The following is a 15,594-nucleotide window of genomic DNA, read 5'->3' as shown; positions in this document are numbered from 1 at the left end:
ATCTGTTGAATTGCTATGAAGCATCATGAGAAGATCAGCCTAAAAGAGGCAGTAAGAATGAAGGGCAAGAATTTGTATATTTTTTTAATTAGTTATCTTTCCTGAAACTATGCAATAAAATGACGCTCACAGGAACATTATTCATGTGCACGCTATACATAATGGTGAGATTTATTTCATTTGGAAGCCTGTATAATTAAATTTCAACAAATGTTGCTGCATATGCTGTTTTATTCCTTCACTTACAGTAATGTGGTATTTCCGATATTCAAGGTTCATTAAAATGCTTATACAGAGAGGATTTAATCATCCTAAAGATGATGAAATATTGTGCTGAGTTGACCTTGGCTAGATGCCATTTGCCCACCAAGCCACTCTGTTAAGCCCCCCTCCTTTGCAGAACAGGGCAGGGAGAAAATAAGATTAAAAAAACTTGTGGGTCAAGATAAAGGTAGTTTAATGAAGCAACAGCAAAAGTCACACACGTGGAAGAAAAGGAAGACAGAAGTTGTTATTCTGCACTTCCCATCAGCAGACAATGTTCGGCCACTGCCCAGGAAGCAGGGCTTCAGTGCGTGTAGCAGTTGCTCTGGAAGACAAATGTAAATAATGAATGTCCCCCCTTCCTCCACCTTTCTCTTAGCTTTCATATCTAAGCAGACATCATATTATGGAATATCCCATTGGTCAGTGTGGGTCAGCTGTCCTGGCTGTGTCCCCTCCCAAGACCTTGCCCACCCCCACCCTACTGGTGAGAGGAGGGGGATGGTTGGAGAGACAGCCTTGCTGCTCAGCAGGAGCCAAAGCACTGGTGTGTTGTCACCACCTTTCCAGCCACCAGTACACAGCACAGCACTATGAGGGCTGCTGTGGGGTGCAGCCTGCCACAGTACAAGTATTATTACTATAAAATATTTATTTGGATGGAGTGTTCCAATCTCCATATTATTGTGGTTAGATTCAGAGGTACCACCTGGCAACTGAAGCCACTTACTGCTTTGGCCTGTTTCATACTCTGCACTGGTTTGTAGACACAGTATCAGCCGATCGTGATCCACTGCCACCTCAAATTCATGAAGGTTGCTTTCAGACTAGCCTGTGCTGCAAGTTTGCAGTTGCAGTTTTGTCCAGGCTTACGAACTGAGGAATGGATTCATGGCTGCTAGGCAGAGAAGATTTATGAGGGTTTTTAAGATGGAACAAAACCACAGAAAGCAAGCTTTGTTAAAGGCTCGGTTCGGTAGATCTCTGTGCAAAGCATGGATAGTTGTAATCCAGTTCAGATGTTCGTGGAGTTATATAACCTAAGCATGAGCTGGAGCAAGTTAAGCCTCCAAATCAGAGACAAGTGGTGTCAAGTTATTTGCACATGTGCCTGCCTGTCTTGGGTAAATAGGTTGGAAAGAGGAAGGACATTGCAAAGGGTAAATGTGTCTGAAGAAGTATAAACAGAAATATTGTCTGCAGAATGTAAATGGACCAGTTAGTGGCTCTCTTTCCTTTCTTTCTGCCTCCGCTGTATGGATGTTGTTTGGCATCATGCAACATTCTTGTTAAGCTTTTTCTGTCCAGCTCCTTATCCTGCTTGTTGCAGTTTATTTTGACAACTATTGCTCTCACTAAGAGCAAAGAAACTGAAGTGTCACAAAATTTCTCAAGCTGCTCACACCAATTTTTAATTTTGAGAGAAATCCTCCACAGTCTACCTACTTCACCACTTTGACTTTCATTACTATTGACTACGTTGGACGTAAAAGCTTTAAAAAAAAGTGTAAAGATGTGGCTATGCAAAAAATCCTTATACTTAAGGGAATTATCATTTTTAGTTGACTGCATGTGGGAAGTGGTGAAGGGGAGCAAGTTCAATAGGAGTAGATTCAATGAAATAGTCACTGTATGAGCAGTTAGATTTCTAATACTTCTAATGCATTATTAAATACAGCCTTTAGGAAGCCTTACAGCTCCTGATGGTACAGCTCCTGAGAAGGAAAAGAAATCTCCAGCAGCTCAGACTAAGGCAGCCAGAGGGAAAGGAAAGGGGAAGAAAAAAGGAGGAAAAGGAAAAGAAGAGCCAGAAGAAGAAACAGACCCAAGAAAGCTTGAACTCCTGAACTGGGTGAGATGACAGTATTTGTATTAAAACTGTTGAATAATTATTATCTTTTTCATCCTGAGGGAAAGAGAGAAGGGAAATACACATTTTCATTTTACAGAATGCTCATTTGCACATACCCATACAGTCAGCAGCAGTTTCTGCAGGGATGCTGTTCAGTTTTTTATCGAGGAATCACTCTCTTATCCCACGTGCACCACATGCAGCCATACCACACCAGTACAAGTCAGTGCTTGCCTGCTGCATCTTCTCCCCTGCACTGGTCAGAAGGAAATAAGAACACCAGTGAACATCTTCATCCTTCTTTGTACGTTATTTATCCAGTGAAGACAATTTAAACATCTTTATTTCTAAGCGTGTAATTTTCCAGTTGCAGTAAATGAGATTGTTCTGTTGTCTGGATTAAAGTTCATGTGTCAAGGCGATTGCTGCTCAAGGGCTTTTCCCCTCTCCTACTGGGTTCTAACCCCTTAACCCATATTAAGAGATCCATTAGGCTTCCTGGCCAATGTTTTTCAAAGGCAAAGCTAAGTTGGTGAAGGAAGAGGAAGTGCTTCTTCCCAAATGATTTGAGTCTTTTGACATTTTATGTTGCCTTTTCTGTGTGAGGCAGCAGTTGAGTGGATGATACATATATGGAAGTATCAGGGTAAATTATGTCAACTTCTTAAATGTATGAAGTGCATTTTTCTTAAATTTTAACTTGTTCCTATCATGTTGACCAAGTAAATCTCTTTTTCACATAACGTGTCAAATGTGATGTGCCTGTTAAAAATACTAAACAAAATGATTGAAAGCTACAATTGTATTGCTAAAGGTTTATTTTACTGCTCTCCTCTCACCCAAGACCTCATCAGAAAACTCTGCCATCTGTATTGACTTGCACATGGGTAAAATGTCATTTTCTAAATACCTCTTCACTTACAGATTATTCAGCATATTTGGGAACTTGGGAATATCCTAAGCAATGAAAATGTTTATGGTTGTGGTCTTCTGTGCTCATGTAGTCCCACATTCTCTGTTCTGTAATTCAGGTGAATTCCCTGGAGCAAGCTATGCTGGATGCGCTGGTTCTGGATCGAGTGGACTTTGTGAAACTGCTTATTGAGAATGGAGTGAACATGCAGCACTTCCTCACTATTCCTCGACTGGAAGAACTTTATAATACTGTGAGTGAACAGAAATAATAAAACGTCCTGTGATTCTTTGCTACTGTATTCAACAAGGCCGTCCTTTTACTTCTTCTCCTTCTGAGATACGCTTGTTTTTCCAAAAAGCTCTGAGCCCTGACAATACACAGGTGTTGGATAGCAGTAAAGGGAGCCATTGCTACTGCATATAGTGTCCTGTTGCTTCCCTGCATATACACATTCCTAATGAATAAGCCTATAGCAGCTTTCAGAAGCTATTGCAGTTTACTATGTAAATATAGTGATGTATTTAAAATGCACATTCAGAACACTTAAAGAACTTAAAGAAATAAAGTAGATAATGAAAATTTAATACCAGCAAGTAGTGGTCATTTACTTTTAATCTCAATTAGTTTTCATGTATGCGTACTTTAATATTATTTTTAAAAGCCTGTACATTTGTCAAAGTACTTACACAGCAACTTTTATTCTTAGCACATTGCAGAAGTCGGTATCATTTTTCCTTGTTGCCCAGCAAAGCAAAATGCTTTACCCAAACCCACAGGATGTTGTGCTTTTTTTTTTCTTTTTTTTTTTTTTTCAAATTCTCCCAACCCAGCCCAACCTGCAGCAAATTCATCAGGAACTTAACTATTTCGAGACTTTTTCTTCCCATCACTTGTGGCAGGTATTCTAGGGCAGCATTCATACAACATAGAGCCTCAGTCTAGGCTTCTGGTCCCTTTATGGCTCCTGCAGCAAGTGCAAATTCAGACAATACCACAAACAGCTGTGACTTGAATCACCACATAAAGGACTATATGAAAGAGATTACACAGCTCTTGATAGAAGGGTGTTTATCATTGTAGCCAAGGTTGTCCTTCTCACCGCTGAAGGGTGTCATGGCACATGGTTGCCTGAAGTTCTGCTTACAGTGCCAAATCATTAATTACATTTGTATTTGCAAAAAATCTGAAGAATTTAAGCTCTAATGGACCTTGAATTATTTTTGTTTCAGAGATTGGGTCCACCAAATACGCTGCATTTGCTAGTCAGAGATGTGAAAAAGGTAAGCTTGACTAACAGCAGCATTATGTTAGCGCGGTTACATTAGCTAGGTGAGTCAACAGTACAAGCAAGCATAGCACGGGGGAAAGCAGACATGTGAAATGGTAGTTGTTAAGAAAAGGAAAGTTAAATTACTTCTTGTGACAAACAGTGATGTCAGTCTAAATTGGGTATGGCTATACTGCACTGCTAGCAATTTAAAACCTAAGGAGAGGAAAGTTAGGTGCCTAGTAGTATAATATATAGTTTGAGATTGAGGTTGATACTTCCTTCTCTACAAGAAGCTCCCAGTGCAGCATTGCAAAGGAGGAAGGAAAGGCCTGCTAGGTTAACAGGAAAGCCTGCACACAAGCACAGAATTTGTTCTCCTTTGTTTGTTCCCTTGTGTGTTTTTTAGTTACTGTTGTCTCATCAATCCTACTTTTACCTGAGAGAACATCTGTTCTGTTTCTCATTGCTAGAAGTCCTAAATTTCTTATTAATTTGTTTCCATTACATGTAAATGTGTTCATTATAAATGAATAGGGTCACTGTAAGATTTGTTGTTGTATTTGCTCTTGGAGGTTTTGGAGCTTTTATTCAGTGAAATTCAGCTACATGAAATAACCTGTATTCCTTTTTGCAAGGAAAACTCCCATTTATTCCCGGAAGTTTGGATGTGGGAATTACACAGTACTGGGTTAATGTATAATTCATATTCATCTGCTTCATAGTTTAACCCTTTTTTTCATTCAGTGTTTGTCTTTTTGAGTGTTACTAATGCTCTTCTGCATTCTGCTTTCTGTCTGTCTCCTTCTCATTGCATTTTCATGGCTCACCCATTCAGCGACAGTCTCGGGGATTCAGTTGGGTTAACATGGAGGTGATGTGTCTGCTTAGGATATAGTTGTTTCCGTGGTGCTGTAGAATCAGTTACTGTTGTAAGATGTAGCTTGAACAGTGAAGCACAGTGTTCAGTTCATGGTTCTAGCAGAGTCAATACCACTATCCAGCTTTTAAGTGTAACAGTGGAAATTATAGTCTCCCTTTTTCTTTGAGTCTGGGCTGCACATTAATCTAAATCATGTTCTGCATTGTAGTCTTAACTCTGTAGATAATATTATGATGAAATATAAGTTTCCATAAAATATAAAATATGCCTGATATTCACCATTAAATTAAGTCATGCTTTTATACTGGGTTAATGATATCAGTGTAATGGTATTTAATTTCATCAATATAACCCTTGCAAACAACTCAGGCTTGTATGGACACTGGCATGCTGAACAAGTAAATTAAATGAAAATTTCTCCTCTATATACTATAACTACTGCCAACAACAAAACAAAAAACATCTGGCCCAAAAAAATTTTCATTCTATGAATCATTTATCATTAATTTCATACAAATATTCAGAGACTGAAACCAGTGGCTTTAAATAATACCTGTGCGCAAATTTAAACATGACATGATATGTCTAGCCAGGCAATTTAATGAATGTTATATTTTCTTATCCTAAGTCCTTATTTTGTTTTTTATATTATTTTTTGGTAGGGAAATCTTCCACCAGATTATCATATCAGCCTAATAGATATTGGTCTTGTACTTGAATATCTCATGGGTGGAGCTTATCGCTGCAACTATACTCGAAAAAGTTTTCGGACTCTTTATAATAATTTGTTTGGACCAAAAAGGGTAAGAATGAGTTCATTCTGGGTGTGGCTATTGTGCTGATGGTAAAAAATAAGTAATGCTGTGTTCCTTTAACTTTGTGAAATACTACATGTTAAATTCCAAAGAAATGCTGCAAGACCAAATTTGAAACTCTGGTAGTGAAGTGACATAAGGAACCTGTAAAACACCTATGTTAAAGTATGGGAAGGCCCCAAAGTGGGTAAATACACTGTTCTAGAGGCGGATTTCCTCCTATTTCAGTAGTTCACAATCCAACATTTCTAACTGTGGTGTTTGTATATTTACTTACCCCTACTTGAGGCTGTAGCTTTTTTAAAACTGTAAACTGTATTGGTCAAGCCTGGCCTGTTGGTCAAGCCATTGTAACCAGCAGCAGCCTTAAGCTGGGTAAGGCAGAGAATTTAGTCTGAATGAAGAAGTCTGAATGAAAATGCTACAGTAAGTCCTGTAAAGAACTGCTCTGGCCAAAAATCTTACCCTATGGAAGCCACTGCAATCTCAGTAAAGCATTTCATAGTCACGTACCAATCCTGAGAATATCAAGCATGGCCCTTGCTTTGTTAAAAAGTCTGTTCTAAACAAACGGAATAGTTGTATTCATTAGCTTATTTATTTGTTTGGTTCAGCTTTGAAGGTCAAGTGAAGGTTCCTTGCCTAATTACAAAAAGCCTCATGCTAGAAAACACAGTAGGATTGTAGCCCCACAGATGGTCACTCAAAGCCCAGGTACTCTGCAGCTGACATAGTGCATGTGTAGTGATGGAACAAGCAAATGAAACTTTTAGATAAAATATAAACCAGAAATTTCACAATAGAACAGAGGGATTTTTTTAATGGGAAATTGTGAGAGAAAAAAAATTATTTTTTTTTTTACTGTTTCCTGTGGGTGTCTGTATGGGTATCTTAAAAGCACTTTTTTTCACCAAGCTTTTGCGACCATGTGGTGATTTTAACTCTCTAAGCAGTTTATTATTGAATGATTCATTTAACTCTTCCATCTGAATCAAAACCTTGAGTGCAGGATGGAAAATATTTCCTAACCCATTGCCTTCCTGAAAATACAATTAAGAGGGAGATTGATTAATTGTATCATTTTTGGTACAGTTATTTAGAATAGAATGTTTAGTAATAAATACTGTACATTTGTGATCGAAAATGTGTTTTTCCTTGAATTGTTTGATCTTTGAATTTTCCTTCCCATCTAACTGATTTTCTTTTCTATTTTTAATATTCAGCCAAAAGCTCTTAAACTACTAGGAATGGAGGTAAGTTGGGTTTATTGTAAAATACTGTTTTTATCAGAGCATATCTTGGTACAGTTCTGCCCTTGCTCTTAGCTTTTTAACTATTACTGTGGCTTAAAGTAAATTTCAACTAGACAGGATTTTCCATTTTGCAAACAGCTTATGAAATACTTCTGACATTTTTTCTTGGGTAGGGTCTCAAGAACTACTTAAAGCCTTGCTCAGTAATCTTCAGGCTGTTTTTAGCAGTATTATGTAATAACACATTCCATGTTGGAACATATTGTAGGTTTAAGCATTCAGAAGCGAATATCGATGATATTGAAAAGAGAATGTGATCCAGCAGTGCTACTTAGGTCAGATCCCCTTTAACCCTGAAGTAACAAATTATGTGCAAATGAGATTTTATCATAGACAAAACATTTAACTGGGGTGAAAAAACAAGGTGCTCTGACATGTTAGATGCTGTCCTCCACTATAAAACAGCCTTGCTACCATGATGGCACCATGCTTTGTAAATGACGAAGCTGATCCAGAATTTTGGGTCTAACCCCTGCTTCAATTACTTGTGTGTCTGCAGAAATTTTGAATTGATCAGAATCAAGTCTGGGATGATGCCTAAAAACTCACACTGTTTTGGAGGTGGTTGCTTTTGTTTCTGAAAAAAAAGTATTAATATAGACCAGGAAAGCATTTACACAAAGAGGCTAGGTATATTTCTCCGTGTAGTATGCTTTTATTAATGCTGCGATAGCATTCGGACACAGTATATGTACATGTCGCTTGTGTCACATTTCATGTGAACTATACCCACGCACAAGAGCCTCTCCTTCCCCAAGCAGATAAGCGGCTTTCTGCTCTATAGAGAAAGTCCAGGTTATGTTTAATCTCTCTGATCAGCTTCCTATTTTCTAATGGCTTGAGGCCAAAAGCTCAGCCCCTCAGAGATGAAACCCTTTTTTAATTAGCGTTGATCACGCATAGGTTGCTTGGTGCTTCTCCAAAAGCACATTTTGATTTTCTTGTTTCTTTCAGTGATAAATGTTTTAAGTGGTACAAACTGAAGTGTTCTCTACACTTCACTGTGGGTACACCCACTTCCTTCTTCCAAGAGAAAAAGTGAAATGAAAAATTGACAGTTCTTTTGCTGAAGTGGCCAGTAAATTGATGCAACTCCAAGTGTTTAGCATTTTTTTTTTTTATTTCCAGTGTCAGCAGCTCCAAAACAGGAAGTTTAGACTCTTTAGAACTTTGTCTTTCTTACCCAGGGTTTGGTTTTGATTTGATTTTCCTAGTGTGGGGAGGACCTAATTTTTGGTCCTCCATTTGAGATTTTATATCCTGTGCTTTGGATATCCTCAACACTTTCCTTCATGTGCATACAATTAATGACCCCTGAATTTTCCATGAGAGACAGAGTTCTTAAAACTGCTGGAAGAGAAAAGCATACTTAATTGTTGAGCTGAAGAGCCATCTTTGGAAAGCTGGGGTGTGAGACTGACTCTGAATTTGGATTTAAGCTCATACTTTGTCAAAAAATAGTGCATTATGCTGAGCTTGCTTGAACAAGAACGGATTTTGTAGAATGGTAATTGCTTTTACTTGCGATCCACTTCTGAGATTGGAATCAAGGTCTGCAATGATGATGAGTTCTGTCTACACCTATATATGCAATGTTCTTCCTACATTATTTAAACCCTAATTTTCCCAATCATGGCTTTTCTCCCTTCAGGATCCTGCTTCATTGTCAGTACTTCCCTTCAGTTACTTCCATGCTGGTTCCTGTAGTAATGGCCTGTCCTCCCTATCCCTTTAAGAAATGGGATACTTTTACCTTCCATTTGCACTGCACACATAAGAAGACATTGCTTATTCAAAGGTGAAGACTCGCTTTAGTATCTTGCTGTTCTTGAGGATGCTGTCTACCTGTCTTTTCCATTTGCATGTTACCACTCTCTCCAATTGCATGTCAAGTCTGAAAACTGGTTTGATACCTGTAAGATACGCAGCACTGTTCTTCAGGAATAGATGCATTCATACCAAATTAGAAATCATAGTGGAACCTGTTCATAGTGAATTCAGGTTTGTTAAAGCTCATTGACACTGCAGAGGAATTCATTAAATACTAATTAATTGCAAATCAACCTGTGCAATTATACATGCAGTAGAGATCTACTTACAGTATGGTATCAAGTGATGTTTTCAGTACAGTAGGGTTCTACTGTACTTATCCAAGATGGGTGACCTGTAATTAAGCATGCAAGAAACGGTTCTCTGAATAAACCATTAAGCTGTCAGTGCATGCTCTGTTACATGTTCTTCATAGTTTTATTGCTATTGGCATTCACTGTAGCAAACAGCAAAAGCAAGTGAGAACTTTAACTATTAGCGTGTCCTCTCAATACTTGTTCTGTGCATGGTGCAATTGTCAAGTAAGCTGTTAAAAACTGATGGGAACATTTTTTCTTCCTTTCTTCCCAGGATGATGAGCCTCCCACCAAAGGGAAGAAGAAGAAAAAGAAAAAGGAGGAAGAGATTGATATTGACGTGGATGACCCAGAAGTCAGCCGCTTTCAATATCCCTTTCATGAACTGATGGTATGGGCCGTGCTGATGAAACGGCAAAAGATGGCACTCTTCCTTTGGCAGCGAGGGGAGGAAACCATGGCCAAGGCACTTGTGGCCTGTAAACTGTACAAGTCTATGGCCCATGAGTCTTCTGAGAGCGAGCTCGTGGATGACATCTCTCAGGATCTGGACAACAACTCAAAGTTAGTAGATGCAGAGCAGACTTCGTGTCTACTTGATATAGGGGTGGTTTGACCTGCTGAGAAGCTTTACTTGTAGTGAAGTACAATTTACCTCTAGAACGTAGGTTCACAGGACACCATTTGGAGCTGATTTATCAACAGTAAACAAGCCAAAATGTGATCTCAGAATCTAAAGGAAACACTAGCAACAAGACTTGCATTTTTTCTGACAAAACACATTCTTCCTTTAGCTTGTCTCTCTGCAAAACTAGCTAGTTTTATTTCACAAAGTTATTTTCAGGATATACTCACATAAATTAAGGGGTATCTGATTATATATCTAACCTGACCCTAAGATGTTATTGGTCTAAGCTTATTCTCTCTGGTCAATAAAAACTTTGGTAGACTGTCCCAAATCAAGCTTGAGACTCAGTTCTTATACGTGTGTGGGAAAACATGTGAAGGGAATTAAACCACAAAATTTCCTGTGAAGGGAATTAAAACCCCAAATACAAGCAAAAACTGATACCTAAAATAAACCTCACTGGACTTACCTTGCATTTTCCAGAGATTTTGGCCAGCTGGCTGTTGAACTCTTAGATCAGTCCTATAAGCATGACGAGCAGATTGCCATGAAACTACTGACCTACGAACTAAAAAACTGGAGCAATTCCACCTGCCTGAAATTGGCTGTGGCAGCTAAACACAGGGACTTCATTGCTCATACATGCAGCCAGATGCTCTTAACAGATATGTGGATGGGGCGACTACGCATGCGGAAAAACCCAGGCCTTAAGGTATTTCTGTTGTGCAGTTGTTAAATATATGGTTTGTTGCACATAACATTCTACATAGCGTATGTATAGAACAAATTGACTTACTAATCATAGATGTTTTAAGAACATACCTGTTTTAAAGCTGATTTTTTTTCGGACTCCAAATTCAGGATATCTAAGGAACATTACCCCAAGACAAAGGAAAATATAAATCCATAAAAGGCTTTTCATGACTGGAATCTGAGAGCAAAGTTGTGGCTTTCAATGAGTGATGAGATCTGTTCATTGAAACCATACCTTTGCTTAAAAATCAGTTGCATACAAGCAAGATAATCTCCATTAGGAGTTCACGCAATAGGATTACAGAACATGAACCAGACGTGGACACATGGTTTTTACATTGCTTAATATGGTGCTGGAAGAGACAGAGTCGAGACTCAGTGCTGAAAAGAATGAAACCTGTGCAATGGCATTGTGTGAAACTATGTGATTTTTATTTCCCTCTTCTGTGATTTGATGATATGGTCTTTCTTACTGATTTTTATATTTCCTGATTGGTGAATTTGCCAAAAAAGTACTAATGTGAGGCTGATCCAAAGGGGAAATATAAGTGAGCCAATGTTAGGGAAGCAGAGTAGTGTTTGCTTTTGTGTGTTTTCATATGAATATAATCTTTTCTATGTTATATTATGCAGTAGCCCATTATGGAGGCCCATCATGATGGTGCCGCCTTCAGTCTCACCTCCCTGTTTCCTTAAATCCCCCCTTACTGACAAAGTGCATGCCTATCTTCCCAGATCATACTCCCAAGCTTGCTGACATACACATTGCACTCTCTCTGTCATTATCAATTTACTTCCACTTTCTCATGTCTCCCTCTTAAACCTGTTTAAAATCTTCAGGCAAGTGTCCTGCCTTTCAAATTGCATCATGGTATGTCCTAAATCTGTTTATGGATTTCCTTTCTTTTCTCCAAAGGAGTCATCAGTCTGCTATCGTTCTAGTTTCATTACCTGCATTCTTTTCTTTGCTCCTTTTCTGTACTTTGGCAACTCAGGCTTGTGTGTCTGTATCTCAGGAGTATCGTATAGCAGAACTCTCCTAGTGCTGTCTGCAAAACTTCTCTTACCTTTCACAAGTTTTTTGACTATTAGAACTGATTAATAGTAGGTGACCAAAGTAAGTATAAACTCCAGAAACAAACCTGAAGCCCTCTTCCAACCACCATTGTGTCCATTCCATGGAATTTCTCTGCACAGCTCTAATTCTGTAGCACAATTTCTTAATTGCAGTGTATTTGTGGAGATGGGAAGCCTTCCATGGTGCCATCTTTCCATATAAGACCTTATTGCCAATGCTTCATAAGTACTACCTGCTCATTTTTGTAGGTCTTAGGATAGCAGAGTACCTTGAATACTATACAAAAGAAAATATTGTTTATGGGGTTCGCCTTGTTATGAAGTCTATCAATGTAAACAAATATTGCCATCTCAGCTGAATTCTTTCTTATTGTACAGGTTATAACAGGGATTCTCTTCCCTCCCACCATCCTTTTCCTAGAGTTTCGGAGTTACGATGATTATTCTTACCAGACATCAAGAGAAAATGAGGAAAGCAAAGAAAAGGAGGAGGAAAATGCGGTCAGTAATGGAGATTATAATGAAGTTCTAGTATCTCAAGAGTGCTAAGTTTTCTAACCTCTCTGATTACGCTATAGGTCACTCAGGTTAAAATCTCAGCTGCCTCTGTGGGAGAAAAAACAGTGAAGAGTTTTGGGAATGTATAGGCTGGATTCTCGGGGCATGTAAATTATCTATGTAGTTGCACAGATTTATGGAATTTGTGGCTTTTTATTTTTTAAAAAGAGCTCTGTTGCTCAGAAGAGGTATCGTGTAGTTGACAGTTGGGTGGGGCTGTAGTTGAGGAAAAGCTACTGTTTTAACTGTTGAATATTGATGAAAACTGACAACTTTGGTCTTCCAGGATGCAAATGCGGATACAGGTTCCCGAAAAGGAGATGAAGAGAATGGAAAAAAAAAACAAAAGAGCCTTCCAATCGGAACAAAGATCTATGAATTCTATAATGCACCTATTGTCAAATTTTGGTTCTACACAGTAAGTCATGATGACTAAACTGATAGTGGTCATTTTTCTCACACCTGTGAAACTTAAATGATTCCAATGTAAAAATAATAATCAAGTAATAAATGAATACATAGTACTGGTTTTCGTGGAATCTGATGAATAAATCGCTCCCTTTATTCAGAGAAAAATGCTTAAGACGATGGAACAAAATTAATAACTGAAGCTTATGCTGTCAGCCTCTAAAACTCCTGCGTGCTTTAAAGGATGCCCTGTCTGGGTCATCATAGGTGCAGCTCAGTGTGAGCTCCACAATCCAGACGGGGCTGGATTCTCTTGTTTTCTAAAGGCTCTGACTCCTGTTCTGTGTTGAAATGTACTTTAGGACCCAAGAAGTAGTGCCATAGTATCAGTGCTTGCCACTGCTCCATTGAGAGTTAGGCTCGGTCAGATGAGTGTAACCTAGATGGAAGCACAGATGCCAGTCCGCTAAAGAATTCATAGGTACTTTTATTTAAATAATTAAAGCCAATCTCAACTATATTTATTTTTTACAAGCATCTGATTTTCTCTTTAGTGCATCAAGAATTGTCTGGTGCTAAACTGTTTTAATAAAGCAGAAAAAGTATTCATGCTACGGCCCACAAATTTTGTGTGTGCCCTGTAAAAAGGATACTGGTTTCTTTTTTATTCAAAGTTAGGACTTCCAGTACCTAGTATGTCGTATTACGTAGGTTTTTAGTTGTAGCACATCATAATCACAAAACACTATCCTGATCCCTTTCTGCTGCCTGTATTAATAATTCAAAAGCAAAATTCCTATTCACTTTCAAAAAAAGTATCCAACATGGTTTCACAGTGTCGAGAATTTACATTTTTTTGTAGATTAGAAAGCCCCGGGCACAAAGGATCTGATTTGGAGTGGTTTGAAATTGTTATTTTGCTTCTTTCAACAAATGAGAGAATTCAGCTGTCTGGGTCATGTGTTCCACAGCATCTGTCAGCCCTTCAGCTGCTGGAGGCCCGAGGTCTCGGCCCCTGGGCCTGGTAGCTGTAGGAAGGGCACTGCAGCAGGCTCGCTTCCTTCACAGAAGAAAGTCTTTTTTTCTTGTGCAAGTAAGCGTCTTCAGCAGCTGAATCTTTCATGCGCAGCTCCAGTCTATGTGTCTGTACACGTCGGTATGACTGTCACAATTTGGGCGGGCTTCACTTTCATGCGTTTTGCAGGCAAACCTACCGTTCATGTAGATGGGTTTAAGTAACAAGTGTAGGAAGAGGTGTTGTAGGGACTGATATATGAAGTATGTATGCCTCTGGCTTCACATAAAGAGTATATTCTGCCTAGATGGTCTCAACCCTATTACAGGGTGGAGAAAAGCAAATGGTCTGTGTTGCTCCTTATTTCCCCTACCCCTCCAGGCAGGTGCTGCTCATAGCCCCACCTCCCCTTTCTGCTTTAGACCTGTTTTGAGATGGTGGGTAAACATTTCACACTGAATATCTCATCTTTCAGAACACTCAGTTTTCTCCCTGGAAAATCTGTTGGTTGAATATTGCTTTGTTTCCCCCCTGCCCTTCCCCCCTGCCCCTCCCTGCCTCAAAGTCATTGAATCCATTTTGGTTTCTTTAACTCTGGACTTCCAAGGTCCTCAGAGTTTCTAGTTGGCTGGTTACCAAAGACTGCTCTGAGGCATGGAGACACCAGCATCACCGTTTTGACATTTACACCAGCGGTTATAGAAAACCGAGTGATAGCTCTTTTGACTTACACTAATAGACCACAACTTTGTAATGGAAGTGAGTGTGGACTGATTTGTGTGTGTGTGTGTGAGTCATCTCCGTAAGTGAGTACTGCCTAACTGTGGAAGGATCCTGGGATCCGTCACCTAAATTCCATAAAAGATTTTTTTTTTTTTGTCAGATATCATACCTTGGTTACTTGATGTTATTTAATTATATCATCTTGGTACGGATGGAACGGTGGCCATCAGTCCAGGAATGGATTGTCATCTCCTACATTGTGACGTTGGCTTTGGAGAAAATAAGAGAGGTAAAGTCTGATCATACCAACATCTCATAACCCTTAAAATGAAGCTCGCTCTTAGAGGTAATAAATGGAATGGACTTGTGCAGAGGGTTGAGAAGCCATACATGAGAAAGAAGATTCTCACAGGGCGAGAGTCCCAAAATGCCCATCACTGGAGATGATTTCATTTATAACCCATTTCTATACATTAAAACTTCTCTTATTGGGAAAAAGGTCAGGCAAAAGTGCCCTGAGGTCGGTAGTCAAAAGGAATGCTGTCATTCTCTTATGTGTGTTTCCAAGAAAGGGCAGGGCCATACCCCGTGAAGGAAGTCTCAGCAGATACTGGCTTCTTATTACTGCTGCAGTCCTTGATGAGAACTGCAGGCAGAGAAGTGTTTTGGGGAATTAGCCAGGAGTAGGATCTGGCTGATCTCATTACTTTTGTATGAGGAAGATAAAGCATAGAAACGTCTCCTGTATTCCCATGCTGTAGTGTGGTTTGCACTTAGCCTGTCCTCTGATTCATAATTCCTACATCTCATACGAACTGTATTTGGAGATAAATATGGATGCAAAGTCAGTAAGCCAGATCTCCTGGTTTGATTAAAACCTACAACAAAAAAAGGGCTTAATAAAGCCAAAACAGAAACAAAGATGAAAAGGAAGTCTAGAGGAGGGCCATGAAAATGATCAGAGGGCTGAAACAGCTCTGCTGTGCAGACAGGCTG

At 39.1% G+C, this 15,594-nt stretch overlaps 1 protein-coding gene across 11 annotated transcripts in view; it reads left to right on the top strand.

Moving 5' to 3' along the window:
* TRPM1 (transient receptor potential cation channel subfamily M member 1) overlaps positions 1 to 15,594 on the top strand; it is a 109,417-nt gene that overhangs the window by 77,862 nt on the left and 15,961 nt on the right. For 7 of the 11 annotated variants that reach the window (XM_055716182.1, XM_055716183.1, XM_055716179.1 and 4 more), the window contains 11 exons: positions 1,943 to 2,116; positions 3,148 to 3,282; positions 4,262 to 4,312; positions 5,138 to 5,173; positions 5,845 to 5,985; positions 7,221 to 7,250; positions 9,711 to 10,000; positions 10,548 to 10,776; positions 12,273 to 12,395; positions 12,739 to 12,870; positions 14,759 to 14,887. In XM_055716182.1, coding sequence (XP_055572157.1) covers positions 1,943 to 2,116; positions 3,148 to 3,282; positions 4,262 to 4,312; positions 5,138 to 5,173; positions 5,845 to 5,985; positions 7,221 to 7,250; positions 9,711 to 10,000; positions 10,548 to 10,776; positions 12,273 to 12,395; positions 12,739 to 12,870; positions 14,759 to 14,887 — 1,470 coding nt within the window. The remainder of the gene's footprint in view (positions 1 to 1,942; positions 2,117 to 3,147; positions 3,283 to 4,261; positions 4,313 to 5,137; positions 5,174 to 5,844; positions 5,986 to 7,220; positions 7,251 to 9,710; positions 10,001 to 10,547; positions 10,777 to 12,272; positions 12,396 to 12,738; positions 12,871 to 14,758; positions 14,888 to 15,594) is intronic. The other 4 variants (XM_055716186.1, XM_055716180.1, XM_055716181.1 and 1 more) reach the window with 1 other exon arrangement.

The sequence above is a fragment of the Falco cherrug genome, chromosome 7 (genome assembly GCF_023634085.1).
Source record: "Falco cherrug isolate bFalChe1 chromosome 7, bFalChe1.pri, whole genome shotgun sequence".
NCBI lineage: Eukaryota > Metazoa > Chordata > Aves > Falconiformes > Falconidae > Falco > Falco cherrug.
Note: the sequence above shows the minus strand (reverse complement) of the source record. Positions and strands in the feature narration are given on the sequence as shown.